Raw genomic sequence first — 18427 nt, 5'->3', positions numbered from 1 at the left:
GCAGCGTTGTTGTGTGGTCACATGAACTTTTCCTGTTCTGTAGCATTTGCAGGGAAAGAAGAAGGGGCTTCTATTACTCTGCTGATGTATGCTCTCTAAAGTGCGAGTCTGTGTCTGTCCCACCCCGATTGGTGCTGTGACAGTCACTAGACTAGGAAAAAAGTTTCAGAACCGCAATTGAAATTAGATTATAAAATATCAAATAACGGGTTTACAGCTCCCAATAAATGCTTATTGAACATTAACCGTGTATTTTTTGTGCATTGATATGGCGTGGGCAGAGTCAGATGATTGACACTAGCTTTCATTTTATTCAGACGTCATCTGCATCCAAGGCTTTTGTTTTCTCAACTTTACAGGCATTAGCAATTACATTGGATATAATACTAATTTAGATTAAAATTAAGTCTGGGTTTAATGATAATTTAAGGAGGCAACCTTATCTTGAAACAGGTTCTGGGTTTGGCAGAGTTCAAGATTAGCTCCAAGTACTCCAAAGTGTGAGGGTTGGTGAGCAGATATAGCGAAGTTAACAAGCCAAAGATTTGAAGGAACTGAATAGTCACTTGGACATTGGCTGACAACCTTGTGATGGAGTTCTTCAGTAGAAGGTTGTACATATACCCTGTGACATGAATGCCCTGAGTCCGCAGAACAACAAGAAGTGGGGCAAGTGAGTGCAGAGAAGAGCCTGAATGGTAGGTAGTGCCACAAATTGGAAATTCTGGTCTCCCACATAACGCAGAAAGCGCTAATGGGGAAGTGCAGATGGACATCTTGCATGTCAAATGATGCAAGAAATGCATTTTGTCTGAGAGAACAGATCTTGCCAATTCCATCCAGAATTTTAGCACACAAAGAAATCTGTTTATTTAAGTCCAGAATGTGGCAGATTCCCCCATTCAGATTGGGGCCTGTGAATAGGTTTAAATAAAAGCCTTTGAACCTTTCCTTTGAAATAACTAGCACAATCACCCCTTGTGGTTAATGGGCATACACACTATAAGATTCAAGACTTTTTCCTTTAGACTTACCAAAACCATATAATATGAAGTCAAACCTAAACACTTTAAATTTGTATGCAATCTGGCAGGTCCTTGCACTACATAGAAAAGGTAAATCTGAAGGAAATCTAACCACAAAAGTTGGATAGTGTGTATCCAGCTTAAAGCTAGCGCAAAGCGGCCAATAAATCTGCCTTTCGAGCCGAAAACCAACAGACTGGAGAGTAAGAAGCGAGCAGGAGACAGAGATAGTAATTTCATTGAACCCTTTGACATGACAGATTACACCCAGAGATCTGGGATGTCTCAAATCCAGACTGGCACAAATGCCAACAGACATCCACACATTGAGTTAAGGCACCCCCTCTTTGCTAGGAGCAAAAAGCAGAGCACCTCTAAGGGTTGTCAGTTTAATTAAAAGGGTAGGGTACAGGAAAACTGCTCACATTTAAAACAGTATAAAATAGCTCATCTGTTAGGTGGTCTGCAGGAACACAGGGGTCCACGGTTGGATGTTTGTGGCTCCAAGAGGTGGTGCAGGGGATGGTGAAGGAGGGAGATGTCTAGAGGGCCAAGAGACAAGATAGTAGGATGGCCAGCGGCTTCAGGAAGGTGTTCTGTTCCTCAGGGAGACACCTGGTGAGCCGAGAGACCGTTAGGTAGGATGGTTGGTGGCTTCAGAAGGGTGCCCTACTCCTCAGTACATCTGGCGCCGACAGATAGGGGAGCCCAGCGTGACAGATCCAGCAGCCAATCGCACAACGCGTTTCCGAGCGTGCGCAGTAGCCTCACAGGGCGTGCGCGCTCCTTTCTCAAGTGCAGTCGAGAATTAGCCCTTAGGCTTTTTATGAGTCAAGAGCATCTTTTCTCCAGTGAGGTCCTTGATATGTATTAAGGGATTCCCCATGTTTTTTTTTTGTATATTTTTATGTTTAATCATTGTGTAGTATTATGTTTAATTAGTGTGGAGTACTGTGGTCCTGCGAGACACGACATTTCAATTCATTGTATGTCTTAATGTGTAGTGGAATGACAAAGTCTGACTCGACTTGGCACATGTGTTAACCATCAAAAAGGCATTCATTTAAAAGCACCTCTTACAAGCGGCTTCAGCACACCAAGCTTTTAGCCACAATATCCTGCACATGTGCACATAGATGCGACGCATTCAAGAGAGTCAGCACAAAATAATGCTGAAGGCATCAGCTGCAATTGTTCTGAGAGATCGGGGTCCTCAAATATGTGTTCATGTTTTTTAGCGGTTTAGATTGCCCGCAATATTAATTTCTCTATTCATTTAGCTTGCCTGCAATAACTCAGGATGAAGCCATTGCTAGCTGCAAGGGAAGATTCTTCTAAATGCGGACTTCCAAATTAAATCAAAAAACTGTCATCTAAATTGCTAAATAATTTTTCAATTAGTAGGGTAAGCTCTTATTACCTATAGAATATGGTATCTGGTAGTTAGAAGTGGCCTTTAATTCATTAGGTGGCTTACCAGAGGCAGACAAATCACAACTAAAGAAAGCCTCAATAGGTAATGTTGGGGCATCAGTCATTGTAAGAAATGTATTGAGGTCTTAAAGTGATTGTAAAGTTAAAATAAAAAAAATAAAATACCACCTGAGCCCCGCTGCTGCGGCAGTTAGACAGCGGGACTTGGTCCAGCCCCCCATTCCCTCGTCACTGGCTTTGATTTATATCACTGGGAGCCAATGGCTCTTGGTGCCCCAGCAAAGCCAGCGAGACACAGAAGGAAAGAGAAGAGCTGTAGACGTGCACAGTGCTGGATTAAATGAGGGGTGATGCAGACAACTAAAAATTTTTTAACTTTATGCAAGGAATGCATTAAAGTAAAAAATATTTAGGCGTTACAACCACTTTAAAACAAGGTCATATTTAAATGAATGCTGGGGAACTATCAACACTTCCATTTGGAAAAATATTTAACAGAATAAACAATTTTCAACATTAGTACTTACTTTATAAGAGCTGCAATGATTTGAACATTCAACGCTGAGCCATTCATAAAGCGATCATGCAGAATCTGGAACCCGTTTAATGTGCCAAATTTATTAATGAGGTCTACTAACCAACCCTTGAAGTGAAAGAGAAACAGCAAACATTATTACATATATTATCCATACAGATATGGTTCCAAAGTAGATAACTTTAAAGAGAACCAGTCAGCAAAGTGCAGCAAGAAATACTCTACAAAGCATTCATCGCCTGTCAAAGGTCTGGGACGACAGATATACATGTCAGATTTAAACATTTGTGCTTTGGTAATGTACAGTCATTCTGCGTGTTACAGTGTCATTCATTCTGCAACCAATTTCCACAATGTATTGATACACCATGTTGCTAAAAATGGTGCAAGCACTCTGAGCTTGTGTGTATTAGGCAGCCCATTGAAAACAAAATAGGCTGCCTAAACGTAATAGAAGACAAAACCAGAGAAAATTCCCAGCTCAACTCACCAGTCTACTTACCAACCAAATTAACATTAATGTACAGATGTACCTAGGCTTGCTAACACCATCAAAATAAGTTAAGATTACACAAAACAAAAAAGGTCAGCTTCAGACAATTTTTTTACTGCCATCTGTAATACATATGAATAGATTTCACCTCACTCCTTGTCCCTGTTGACAGCAGGGCATATTTGGAGGCGCCTGCCACTGGTACAAGCAGACACAGACGGTAATGATGTCTGCACACTACACGTGCGTGCTGGTGAGTAGGGACTCAGGAGGGGAGCACGGAGTGTCACCTGAATCCTATACGAGAAGGCATCACTAGCACTTTGCACTGTATCACTATTGAATGACTTTTGCTTGTCTGATTGCACCTTCACTTTATGCATCATTGATTGCACTGGCACTTTAAGTATTATTGATTGTATTTACACGTTATGCAATATTCATGTTTATTGATTTAAGGAAGCAGCGCTAATTTTAAACACTTTTTTTTTAACATTGCTTGAGGTTTTACAAACTTTCAAAATAGCAGCAGCTTCTTTTCTATTTCATTTATTTTTTATTATTTATGCACTTACACCTTTGGTTTTAATAAGTGATAACCATACACGCATGGTTATGTATACACTCTAATTGATCATACACTGATAAAAAAATCCATAGCGCGAGTCACACTACCTTTTTACAGACAGAAATACCTGTCAAAAGGTTTTAACCCTTACCCATTTTACTGTGTAAAGTGTTTTACAGCAGTTAAGGCATTTCTGGTATTAGGTTGACAATCCTATTCTGCCCTGTCACAAAAGCTTCCCACTGAGTTTTACAAGTGACTTTTTCAACAAATTACACATGACCCTCCAAGAAACCTCACCCGAGAAATGCCATGCAGCAATCGCTGAAATGCATGCATGTAGGACAGGAAGTGGTTGCAAAAGGCTGGGAGAGACCAGCAGTACTGAGATGCAACAAAGAATGAGAAAGAATGAAAATGTTATTTAAAAGATAAGTTCACCTTTTAGAAAGTAAATTTTTTCACAGGTAAATTATAATGAAAAATGTGCATTTATTTTTTTTTTCCCCGAAGGAGCCTGCAGAGCATTGCACCCGCAATCAGCAGATCATGGGTGCAATGTTTAGCCATTGCAGAATCTCAGTACAATACGTGTTCCGGCCCTAAAAAACGGGTGGAACATGTTACAAAATGTTGACATCGAAAACGAAGCAGGCAACTGCTTATAAAACAGTGTTTAAACAAATCTATTTTTAGCTCTTATTCACATAGGGTGTGCTACAGCATACACCCATGCAGGGGCTGTGCTTACCTGCATGGAGATGCACAGGTGTGCCGTGCATACCTGTGCAGACAGTCCCACTGATGTCAATTGGGACACAGTGACAGCACGTACACAGCCGCTGTGTCCCAATATGAAATGTGTAAGTGCATGTCCCCAAATGCAGACAGTGCACCAACAGCCATACGGATGTCCTATTGGGACACCGCAGCTGTGGCTATGCAGCCACTGTGTCCCAACTGACATTAATGGAATAGCCTTTGCAGGGATGCATGGCAAACCTATGCATCCCCATGTGGGTAAACACTTCCCTGCATGTGCATATGGTATATGACTGAGGCCTAAGGCTTTGTAAATTAACTACAGCCGTAGCCAAATGATTTGAGAATGACACAAATATCAATTTTCACACACAGTCTGCTGCTTCAGTGTTTTTAGATCTTTTTGTCAGATGTTACTAAGGTATACTGAAGTATAATTAAAGCATTTCATAAGTGTAAAGGCTTTTGACAATTGCATTAAGTTTATGCAAAGAGTCAAAATGTGCAGTGTTGGCCCTTCTTTTAAGACCTCTGCAATTTGCCCTAGGATGCTGTCTATCAACTTTTGGCCAACATTCTGACTGATGGCAGCCTATTCTTCTTGCATAATCAATGCTTGGAGTTTGTCAGAATTTGTGGGGTTCAATGGGATTAAGGTCTGGGAAGTTACCTGGCCATTAACCCAAAATTTTGATGTTCTGTTCCCCAAGCAACTTGGTTATCACTTTTGTCTGATGGCAAAGTGTGCCATCATGCCGCAAAATGCATTGTTCGTCACCAAACTGTTCTTGGATGGTTGCTCTCAGACGATGTTCAGCAGTACAATCCATGTATCTTTTGCAGAATACCAGTCTGTTCCTGATGTTTTTCCTGGTTTCTTTACTACACTTCTTGACACCAGGCCATCCTCCAAAATATTTTGCCTCACTGTGCATGCAGATGCACTCACACTTTCCTGCTGTCATTACTGAGCAAGCTCTGCACTGGTGGTGCCCCGATCCCACAACTGAATCAACTCTAGGAGATGATCCTGGCGCTTGCTAGACTTTCTTGGGCACCCTGAAGCTGCCTTCACAAATGAAGTGGTAATGTTTATGGGATTAGGTTCATTTTCATGGCAAAGAAGGACTTTGCCAAAAATTGCACAAAAAAGTCACGCTTCATAACATTCTGGAGTATATCCAAATTGCCATCATAAAAACTGAGGCAGCAGACTTTGTGAATATTAATATTTGTGTCATTCTCAAAATTTTTGCATAGGGCTGTAGTTTTACTGTCATCCAGTAGTCCAGAGACTGTCTATATGTAATCAACATTAGGCACTGGCAACACGTCAGGACAGGACAAGACGGAGCACAAACATCTAATCCTAGATTATAAACAAATTAAAATGGAAGTTTAGTTTTAAGAATGATTTTTGAATAGGCAGATTTTTAATGCAGAAGAGACACTACTATCCATCAGAGAATTGGGGAGGAGAGGCAGGAAAATACACTTTAAGGAACCTCCAATGTAAAAAAAATATGGTACACTGAGAACGGTATGTCATTTGTACCAGTAGAGACTATATTCATATTTATAAATTCATTTAAATTGGTCTCCACATTTAGATGCAGAACAAATTGTTCAAAAAGACAGAATATAACACTGTCAGGGGTTCTTTAAATTATTTATTTACAAACATTTGGTCTGCATGTAAATGTGGAGTAAAATATAAAGTCATGTGAAATCAGATACATTGTTTTTAATACATAAATTAATCACATTTACTAAATCACATACAGTTATCAGAATAAAAATGTTTTGGCAAGTAGATTTTAGGAATGGAGAATTATAGTACTACTAACTGCCCTCTTCCGACTGATTCGTTTGAAACCACACACATGTTTACAACAATTTCTTGTTGAATATAAATAAACATGTTTGACATAAGACCCCGTTCACACAGGAGCGACGCTACTTGCTGGGGCGACCTGTGAAGTCGGCGCGACATGCACGGACTTCATATCATTGAAGTCAATGCAGGTCGCCTCCAGGTCGCCCCAAAGTAGTACAGGACCCTTTTTCTAAGTCGGAGCAACTTGTGTCGCTCCTATTAGAACGGGTCCTGTGCTAATCAATGGCAGTCGACCCACCGCGACTTGTCAGTCGCCTGACAAATCGCGCTAGTGTGAATGGGGACTAAGTCTTGAGTATTGAAAGTGACAGATAACAGCCAATACCATTACCTCTGTTTCTTTGAACATTTGTCTCTTGAACCACATACCTTAATTTGCCTCCTCAAAACCACACACTCCCAACAGCCATCTGTAAACCTACACCCCATTTCCTCACAATGGAAAATGTAAAGATAGCTACAAGAGGTGTTTGTGGGGGCACTTAGCAATTCAAGATGCCAACATTTAATGCTCGCACTATTTTGAGATCTTTTGACATTAACCTACAACTAACGTCAAACTGGCAATTAACCACCAAATTATTCAATTAACATTTCTAAGATGTTATCTGGGCAGCTGCTAATCTCAAGATGGGGATCATGGCCCAATAAAAAAAAGTGTTGACAATACAAAAAATTAGAATTTCTCACCAGAACAAAAAGGGGACAGAAAATCTTTTAGTAAGGACAGTTATTTTTTCACGAGTGTCTAAGGGCTCGATCATACATGAGCCTTACTATCTCTCCAAAAAGTGATCTACGGTGGAAAACTTTTTAGAGGCATAGGACAGGAGGCAGTAGAACAAAAAGTGCACTGTTCCCCCTACGTTTAAAACCGAACATTCTTAAATTCTAATAAAATTATATAATATATATATATATATATATATATATATATATATATATATATTATATATATAAATTATTATTTTTTTTTTACATACATTAATACTCAAAAAATTACCTTAATGAAAAACCCACATCAGCTCCATCAAAGTGATAAAAAAAAAAAAAACTAAAAAAGTCCTACTTTTCAAAATTATACAATACTTTCCCTTTTTATAATGCGAGTTCCTACATGTAAAATACTGGCACGCACCACCACTTCACATACCTTTACCCAATAAGATGGACTCTCAACTTGCACGGTGGGACCTGGCAAAACCGAAGCTCAACTATCTGCTTCCATCACCCAACCCCTTCTTGCTTTCGTTTTATTTTCATCACAGAAAAATTGAATTTTTGACTTACCATAAAATCCATTTCTCTGATGTTCACTGCCGGACACAGCTCCAGCTATTCATAACCATTGGGTTTTACTGCCCCCTACAGGAGTAGGACACAAGGCAGAAAAAAAATTCTGGCTACACCCATGGGCAGTCCCAGAGGGTATACTCCCTCTCTGCTATAGCCACTCAGTTTTATAACAAGCAGTGTAAGGAGAATAACCATGCAGACGGGTGGGTACTGTGTTCGTTAATGAACAAGAGAAATTAATTTTACAGCAAGTCGAAAATCCCATTTTCTTTCGTTCAAGGACACACAGCTCCTGGTATTCATAACCATTGGGACGTCACAAAGCAGTATGAAACATGAAGGGTGGAGACAACCCAAAAATTCCCAAGGCTAAACATTAGCCAAACAGGCAACAGGAGCTCAAAAAAAAAAAAAAAAACACCCTCAGAGGACCAGGTCCTCTAAACAGCAGCCAGCATAAGCTTGCGGCCAAAGGAAGCATCCGCAGATGCCAACACATCCACTTTATAAAACTTTGCACCGACGACCAGGTGGCCGCCTTGCAAAACTGCGTCACAGACGCCTGACGGAAGGCCCAGGAGGCACTAAGCGCCCTAGTAGAGTGCGCCTTGACAGGGAAAAAAGGAACCTGACCCACCATCTGTGATTCATCTGGAAATGGTCGCAGAGAAAGCGACAACCCTTTTAGAGGTCCATCCGTGAGCACAAAGAGTGACTTCCTGGAAGACTCTGTAGCTGCCAGGTACAGCTTAATTGTCCAGACCGCATCCAAAGCATGCAAGGCGATTTCCTTCAGATAAAAGGGAGTGTGAAAATACCTGCGCTATGAAGTGTTTTGTGTCAAGAAAGTGTGTGGTTTGAGCTGCCGCCAACCTACCTCTGAGGTAGTAGGTGAGCAAAAAATGCAAGTAATGTTGGTGTGTCGGCGCTACCACAATGTGCAAATCTATAAAACCATATGTATGTGCTGTGCAAATAGTGCCAAGTACCATAAAATGCCGTAAAAGTGCACTGTGCCTTTAAAACATACTCGTGTGGACCTGCAGGGGTCCAGGAAACCACATTATAAAGTGCTGCGTGCTGAGAAGCAAGTTAATTATAGCTGGTGCTGCTAGTTTTTCCAACTGAAGAGTATTGGAGAGGATTGTGCCAGTGAAATTGTGGGAGATAGGTGCTCACAGGATACATCGTGCTAGTGTTACCGGTGCGGTTACCCGTGGCCCCCCACTAGGTAAAAGCACTTACCGCACAGCCTGCTTAGGGTTAAACTGCACGTCAATCCTGGGTCCCACTTTGTGTCCACATTGGCACTACAAGTACAAGATAGCTTCCATTGCGTAGTATAGTTAAAAATACAAAGTGTAAACCATATTCACTCACAGTTGAGGAAGTTCACCATCAGCATGCAGGGTCCGTCTAGCCTGAGCGCTTCCGCGTTCCACTGCCCGGAACCACCACTACCGGAAGTGACGTATGACGCAATAAACCACGCCCTATGCGTTTCGTCACAACGTCATCTGGAGCGCTCCAGATGTCACTTCCGGTAGCGGTGGTTCCAGGCCATGGAACGCGGAAGCGCTCAGCCTAGACGGACCCTGCATGCTGACGGTGAACTTCCTCAATATGGTTTACACTTTGTATTTTTAACTATACTACGCAATGGAAGCTATCTTGTACTTGTAGTGCCAATGTGGACACAAAGTGGGACCCAGGACTGACATGCAGTTTAACCCTAAGCAGGCTGTGCGGTAAGTGCTTTTACCTAGTGGGGGGCCACGGGTAACAGCACCGGTAACACTAGCACGATATATCCTGTGAGCACCTATCTCCCACAATCCTCTGCAATACTCTCCAGTTGGAAACACTAGCAGCACGAGCTATAATTATCTTGCTTCTCAGCACTTAATGTGGTTTCCTGGCCCCCTGCAGGTCCACACAAGTATGTTTTAAATGCACAGTGCGCTTTTACGGCATTTTATGGTACTCATTTGGCACCATTTGCACAGCACATACATATGGTTTTATAGATTTGCACATTGTGGTAGCGCTGACACAAAAAGATTACTTGCATTTTTTAATTTCCTTCAGATGTTTAGGCCTGGGTGGGACACAGGGAAGGCAACCCAATATCTTCATTCAAATGAAAAATCAGAGACAACCTTTAGAAGGAACGACGGACACAAGCGAAGAACCACCTTATTCCTGTAAATCACCAGGTAAAGTGAATGACAGGATAACACCGCCAGTTCCGACACCCTGCACGCAGAAGTGATCGCCACTAAAAAGGTCACTCTCTGAGACAACGTAAGAAGGGAAATCTCCATAAGGAGGCATCTGTAGAGCTGAAAGCACCAAGGTGGCAATGGAGCCCGCCTTGGAGGACCAAATGTCGGACATCCTGAGGAAAGGTACGGACCAGGGAGCGTGTGGCCAAAGGTCGTAGGAAGAAGACTGCCAAAGCCAACACCTGGCCCTTGAGGGTACTCAACCTTCCTTCAACAGGGAGTTGAACAGGAATTGGCCTAAGATCGGAGCCACCGAGGAGGAACCCTAAGAGACTCACACCACGCAATGTACTTATTCCACGTACGATGGTAGCTTTTCCTAAAATTATATTTCCTAGCTTTCAACAGGGTAGGAATCCCAGACTCCGATAAACCCCTATCCTTCAGCAACTGGCATTCAACAGCCAAGCCGTCAAAGCCAGCGACTGTAAAGCAGGATGGAAGATCGGTGCTTCGGACACAAGATCCTCCCTGGGAGGAAGCTTCCAAGGAACGTCGGCAACCAGCCGCACCAGATTGGCGGACCAAGCCCAACAAGGCCAGTCCAGAGCCACTAAGATGAATGGAATTCCTTCTGCCTAGATCCTGCGTAGAAGTCTGGGCAGAAGCTTGAGAGGAGGGAAGGCGTAAATCAGCAGATACTGACCCCAGGGGGCCCCCAGCGCCTCTGTGGATCCGCCAGAGGATCCCTTGACTAAGCCATAAACCCGTGCACCTTTCTGTTGAGCCAAGACGCCAAAAGATCCACCTCGGGAGTGCCCCACCCGAGAGAGAGCTGAGGAAACAACTCCAGGTGAAGGGACCACTCCCCGTTTTCCAACGCCTGCTGACAGATAATCTGCCCACCAATTTTTCACCCTGGGAATGTGTACAGCGGAGAGGGCTGGAACGAACAATTGTGCCCACAATGCCTGCTACCTCCAGAGCCACCAGGACACTTCTTGTGCCCCCTTGGTGATTGACATAAGCCACGGCCAGGGTATTTTCTGATTGAACGCGCACTGGAAAACCTTGGAGACTATCCGCCCAATGATCCAGACATGGTCTGATTGCTCAGGAAGGATTTTCCCAGCAGAAGCCACCATATCAAGGACTCCCACGTTCTCCGATTCAGCCGGATCGGATATTCCAGAGACTCCCCCCATGGGGAGTTTTGACCCATTTGGTTAGAATTTCTCTTTACAGGGACCTCGTATAGAACTGTGCAAACAGAACCACCTCGAAGGTAGACTCCAGGGTCCAGAGTGAGGCCCAGATAGTCCAGCTTCGTGGAAGGAACAAGAGCATACTTCTAAAAAGGTCAGAATCCAGCCGAACTCCCGCAGAGTACAGATTGTGATCTCCAGGTTGTCCATCAGAGCAGAGGGAGACTTCGCTCGTGAAAGGAGATCGTCCAAGTAGCCCAGTACTGCGATCCCCTGTGGGTGTAGCACCAGGACTAACACTTTTGTGAAGACCCAAGGAGCAGAGGCGAGACCAAAGGGTACCACCACAAACTGATTATGCTCCTCTTTTTTACAGCAAAGTGGAGAAACCGCTGGGGACTGGCATACATTTGAATGTTAAGGTAGGCATCCTAGAGGAAATCCCGACACAGGGATGCCACCACTGTTTGAATGGACTCCATTCTGAACTTATGTATCCGCAAAAAGCAGTTTAGCGCCTTGAAGTCCTTCCTGGGGACTGAACAGGTTTGAGTAAAAACCCTTAAAACGTTCCAAAGTCGGAACCGGGACAATCACCCCTTGAAGAAAAAGGTCTTGTACTGCCCCAAACAGGCCCTGTAAGGGACAGGTGCAAATTGAAAGGAAAAAAACCTTGCAGGGGGACAAGAGCGAAACTCCATCTTGTAGCTGGACCAAATTACTTAGTTGACCCACTTGTCTTGAACTAGGGAAGTACACGGGTCCAGAAAACAGCAAAGACGTCCCCCCTACCCATGGACACAAGTGATGGTGCATATTCATGCTGATAGAGCCTAGTCCATGGGTCTGGAGAAGCCCGATCTTCGCTTGCCAGACCAGGTTGGTTTGGAACCCCCAGAGGAGGCTCTTAAAGGCTTTTAGGCCTCGTCAGTCAACCCTGAGAGGCGAAAAAAAGGTCTTATGAGCTGAGAAGGAAGGCCCACGTCCACGACGAGGTTCCTTGCCCTTAGTAGCCTGTGGAAGTAAAGTACTCCTCCCCACTGTGAGACCTTTAATGTCATCCAGGGTAGCTCCAAACAGGCGATCTCCTTGGAAAGGAAGATCAGTCAAGGCCTTTTTTGAAGTCTGATCCGCAGACCAGCACTTGAGCCAAAAAGACACGCCACAGGATCACTGCCAAAACAGAGGCGAGCCATCGGGGGAGCCGCATATAAAGAGGCTGTTAGGCCTGATAGAGACGCCTACCGCTCATCCAGTTTCCTGACCAGTAGTATGTTATGCCGGTATAAGGTGGAGGAACGGATAGGGTCCTGCAGTCGAAATATCTTAACCTCAAAAGAAAGTGCAACCAGCAAATCAGGGAACAAACAAGAAAAGCACTCACGATTAAGAGTAGGTCAGAGGCCAGACCCCAAGGGAGAGATGTCCAGAAGAGTGGTCAAGAGCGAGCCTTGTTAGTTAACCAGAGTGGGTGCAATACAAAGGAGTGATCCAAAGAGCGGTCATGGTAAGCCAAGGTCAACAACAAGAAAAGAACATATGCAGCAGACAAGCAGGAAGTGGAGGAGGGAATTTATGGGTCATAGGATCAGGTAACTTGCAACAGCTGGCCACTGGATGGAGCAAGAGTCTCATACCAAAACATAGCTGATAATGAGAAGCTTGCCCAGACTTGTAATCACCCAGTGGCCCAGGCAGCAGGGAGACGACCCAGAACACACCTGATCACCAGATCGAGTCCCGGCCAAGGCATGACAGAAGAATCACAGATAAACTGCAGCCCCTGCACCAGCTGGTCCACCAGCTCAGCAGAGGTAGGGGGAGGGGCTGTTTTCCCTCCAGGTCAAGGCGTAAGAGTATAGCCCAGTCAGAGTAGACGACACTAGCACAATGGTGGATACCGGCCTTATTGACGAACCAGCCAGAGTGTACATACGGCAAGCCACAGCCTCCCCCATGTGGTCAGCTGGATCCTTAAATGCCTGGGACTCTTCAACCGGAATCATGGTTGCCTTGTTAAATCTGTAAACCAGAGTGTCCACAACCGGAGGAGGCACAATCCACTTTTTAAGGAGGGACTCCTCATAGGGGTAATGCCTAGTAAAGCGCTTAGGGACCCCACGGGGACGCTTTGGTCGTCCACACTTTTTAGTGACAATTCTGTCAAAATAGGCAGGGGAAGCAAACACCTTTGCAGCTCTGGATGGCTTATGAGTGCTAAAGGGTACCTGCGCATCCGTTGCTGCTGTGTCCTCCATCTTCAGGGTCTCAAGCATAGATACAATCAGTGCATCCAGTGCGTTCCAGTCACAGATGTGGAGGAACCATCCTCACTATCAGGATTCCAGGCATGTAGTTGCAGACCCAGCAGGGTGACCCATGTCCACGGTGGCTTAATCCGATGAGACAGATGACGCAGGGGAAGGCAGGGGGGCACTTTTTGCAAGCCTGTCGCCCACAAGCCACCTGCACCTGGGACACAAGGGACTCCAGGACCGCCATCAGTGCATGGATGGATGAAGGGACCCAGAGGGCCCTGAAACCTCAGAGAGGGGATCAGGCGAGGAAATCTGCTTCAAAGACTATGACTCACGAGGGGGACCCCACAAAAAAGCGTAAACCCCTGATAAGGGACAACCCTCACTGTGCTGGCAGCACAACCCGGTCGCCAAGAACAAAGCACCAAGCGATCCTCAGCAGAGAGAGGGGGCTCCAGACTCCCCACCCGCAGAGACAAGCACCTGCAGCCACCTGGATAATTTGCACTACACGTGCAGCAATCAGGAAGTAAAATGATCCAGGAGTCATCCCCAGAGGATGAGGGGGGGCTCCCACGGTCGAAGTGGCTGCCCACAGGGCTCCACTGTCATGACCACCGCTATTTTCAATGGCAAAACACAGCAAAATGGCCACCAGACTACACAAATATGGCTGTTGTATATAGAACACAGGCTACAACAAAATGGCGGCCCCAACAAGGCATACAAGGAACCCCATTGTCAGCCCCCATCGCCAGTCAGCGGTCAGACCACCCAAACAGCCCTAGCGTATGTGAAAGGGGGGGGCAGGATGAGGGACTCGGCAAGGAGGGGGGGTGCCTGCGGGAAGGAGGGGAACCCAGGGGTCTGAAAGTCCTAAGGAGGGGCCCCCACATCCACCGCAAAACCTTCCAGGGGAAGAGGGAGGGGGAACAGATAATATACCCCAGGTAACTATAGGCCGGTCAGCCTAACATCAGTAGTCTGCAAGATTTTGGAGGGGATGTTAAGGGACCACATACAAGACTTTAGTAATAAAAACGGTATTCATAGTAATCAGCATGGATTCATGAAAAATCGTTCTTGCCAAACCAATCTATTAACCTTCTACGATGAAGAGAGCTGCCACCTAGATAAAGGTAAGCCTGTGGATGTGGTGTATTTGGACTTGGCAAAGGCCTTTGACACCATTCCCCACAAACGCTTACTGAACAAACTAAGGAATGTAGGTATGGACCATAGGGTGAGTACCTGGATAGAGAACTGGCTCCAGGGGAGAGTCCAGAGGGTGGTGATAAATGGCGAGTACTCAGATTGGGCGGGTGTGAAAAGTGGGGTCCTCCAAGGTTCTGTCCTGGGACCAATCTTGTTTAATTTATTCATAAATGATCTAGAGGAGGGGATATCTGGTACAATCTCAGTATTTGCGGATGATACTAAACTAAGCATGCCAATATCTTCTATGCAGGATGTGGAAATCTTACAAGCGGACCTGAACAAAATAGTGGGGTGGGCAACCACATGGCAGATGAGGTTTAATGTTGAAAAATGTAAAGTAATGCACTCGGGCATCAGAAACACGAAAGCAAGCTACTCACTGGGGAGGGGGGGGGGGGAACTCTGGGTTAGTCTAGGATGGAAAAGGACCTGGGGGTACTGGTGGACAACAGGCTTGGCAGTGGCATGCAATGCCAACAGAATACTGGCATGTATAAAAAAGGGGATTCACTCTAGAAATAAAGAGATTATTCTCCCACTCTACAAGACTCTGATCCTGCCACATCTGGAGTATGCTGTCTAGTTCTGGGCACCGGTCCTCAGGAGGAATGTGCTGGAACTGGAGAGAGAGTCCAGAGAAGGGCAACAAAAATAATTAGGGGAATGGAGGGCATCGGCTATGAGGAAAGACTACAAGCACTGAACTTATTCTCTCTGGAGAAGAGACGATTGAGGGGGGATATGATATCAATGTACAAATACCATACTGGTGAGGACCCTAGAATAAGGAACAAACTTTTTAGAGAAAGACACGCGGCCACTCACTAAAATTAGAGGAAAATAGAATTTTTGTAAGAACTTACCATAAAATTCTTTTCTCTAAATCCTCTGACAGAACAGTCGCCGCCCACTCATTCATTCTAAATGTCTGGGTATTGGCCTTCTCCGCAAGAGTAAGCTAGGCAGAAGATTGTTAGAACAATCACAAAACCTTTGTATAGACACCTACAGGGGGCTGTCCTTCTGGTCAATACCCCCCCGCTAGCCTCATTCCCAATTCAGTTTGGTAGCAAGCAGTACAGAGATCCATGAACCCCAAAAGAGGGGCGGGGGCGGCGACTGTCAGAGGACTCAGAGAAAAGAATTTTACGGTAAGGTCTTACATAAATTCTATTTTCTCGAACGTCCTCCGACAGTCGCTGCCCACTCATTCATTCTGCACGTCTGGGTCGTCCCAAAGCAGTGTAGATGTGAGGGGTGGGAAAACGCAACCGTCAAAGAGGGAACGCAGCACCCAGGTCAGAGAAAAGAATCTTTTCTGATCCAGAAAAACAAACACTGGGCAACAAAAAAGCTCAACAGTAGCGAACCCAGGAAAACAAAGAAAGAAACCCCTACCGGAGGAGAGAGGCAAAAAACTACCCTGTCTCCCCTAAGGCACTACCGCACTCAAAACTCAAACCAATACATCAAGTTTGTAAAAGGTATGCACGGACGACCAGGTCGCCGCTTTGCACACCTGAGTCACCAACGCCTGATGTCGGAAGGCCCAAGACGCACTAATCGCTCTGGTAGAGTGCGCTGTGACAGGGAAAGGCAGAACCTGATCCCTAATCGAATAGGCCTGCACAATCGTATGCCTGATCCATTTTGAAATGGTTGCCTCAGACGCAGCCGTACCTTTCCGGGGTCCCTTGGGAAGGACAAAAAGACAATCCAACTTCCTGAAGGATTCTGTAGACAAGTAGACCCTGATCGCCCGGAACACATCCAAGGAATGCAAGGCAAACTCCCTAGGATGCTTAGGCTTCGCACACAGCCAAGGCAACACAATGTCCTCATTGAGGTGGAAGTCTGAAACCACCTTCGGAAGGAAGGGCTGATGAGGTCGCAAGACCACCTTATCCCTATGAACAACCAGATAGGGGGAGCGGCAAGACAGGGCCACCAACTCCGACACTCTGCGAGCAGACGTGATCGCCACCAAAAAGGCAACCTTCCGTGACAGCACCGGCAGAGGAATCTCTCGGATGTTCTCAAAAGGGGGTCGTTGCAAAACGGACACAACCAGATTCAGGTCCCAAGGGGGCAAGGGTGCCCTCCTTGGAGGAGCTAGAATAAAAGTGTGGATCAAGGAATTCAACGCCAAGGGGCGCTGAAACAGAATGGCCAGCGCAGACAACTGGCCCTTAATCGCGGTCAGCGCAAGACGCTGATCCACACCGGTTTGCAGGAAAGCCAACACCCTCGCCACCGAAAAGGAGCTGGGATGGAACCCCTGCAACTCACACCAGGCGAAATACGCCTTCCAGGTACGATAATAAATCTTACCAGAGGAGGCCTTCCTAGCCTTGAGCAAGGTAGGAATGACCGCCGACGAGAGACCTCTGTCTCTCAAGACTTGGCTTTCAACAGCCACGCCATCAAAGCCAGCGACTGTAAAGCAGGATGGAAGATCGGCCCTTGAGACAGAAGATCGTCTCATAGCGGAAGCCGCCAGGGAGGCTCGATGACCAGTTGCATGATATCCGCATACCAAGACCGACGCGGCCAGTCTGGGGACACCAGAATCACCAACCTCGGTTCCGAGGCAAACCTGCGGAGGAACCTAGACAACAATTGAATTGGGGGAAAGGCATAAATCAGTCGATATCGATGCCAAGGCACCACTAACGTGTCCGAGGCGTCCGCCAGAGGATCGCGCGTTCGAGCCACAAACCTTTCCACCTTTTTGTTGAGACGAGACGCAAAGAGATTCACATCTGGGGGATCCCCACCGCGCGCACAGCATCTGAAAGACCTCCGGGTGTAGGGACCATTCCCCCTGGTTCAGGGTCTGGCTATTCAGATAGTCCGACCTGCCAGTTCTCCAAACCTGGAATGTGGACCGCCGAGATCGCCGGAACCTGCGTCTCAGCCCAAGACAGAATCTTGGCCACTTCCTTGGCCGCCTGGGCACTCCTGGTGATTGATGTAAGCCACCGCCGTTGCGTTGTCCGTCTGTACACGCACTGGGCAGCCCTGAAGCCGAGCCAACCAACGGAGCAAACAGAGCCTGATTGCCCGCAGCTCCAAGACATTTATCGGCAGGGAGGACTCCCCCTCCGACCAAGTGCCCTGGGCAGACAACTTGCCCAGAACTCCACCCCAGCCCAACAGGCTGGCGTCCGTGGTGACCACAGTCCACAGCAACGGCCGAAAGGATTTTCTTCTCATCAGAGCTGGAGACGGGAGCCACCACAAGAGATCCGATCTCACTTGGGGGCTCAAAGAAATCCTCCTTTCCAAAGACTGAGGATGTCTGTCCCACCTGACCAGAATCTCCGCTTGAAAAGATCTCGTGTGAAACTGTGCAAATGGGATCGCCTCGAAAGCCAACACCATCAGGCCCAGGGACCGCATGCTGGTCCGAAGCGAGGAGAGCTCATTGTCCCTGAGGGACCTGACCTCGCCCTGCAAGGTCCGGAGCTTGTCTTCCGGAAGAACGACCTTCGCCTGGGCGGAATCCAGA

The 18427-nt window shown here is 46.0% G+C and overlaps 1 protein-coding gene across 4 annotated transcripts in view; it reads right to left on the bottom strand.

Moving 5' to 3' along the window:
* Positions 1–18427, bottom strand: part of USP9X (ubiquitin specific peptidase 9 X-linked) — a 593271-nt gene that overhangs the window by 435581 nt on the left and 139263 nt on the right. For all 4 annotated transcript variants that reach the window (XM_082246987.1, XM_082246989.1, XM_082246990.1 and 1 more), the window contains exon 7: positions 2987–3102. In XM_082246987.1, coding sequence (XP_082103113.1) covers positions 2987–3102 — 116 coding nt within the window. The remainder of the gene's footprint in view (positions 1–2986; positions 3103–18427) is intronic.

The sequence above is a fragment of the Pelophylax lessonae genome, assembly GCF_965119305.1.
Source record: "Pelophylax lessonae genome assembly, chromosome: 2".
Classification (NCBI taxonomy): Eukaryota; Metazoa; Chordata; class Amphibia; order Anura; family Ranidae; genus Pelophylax; species Pelophylax lessonae.
This window is presented reverse-complemented; position numbering and strand designations above follow the sequence as displayed.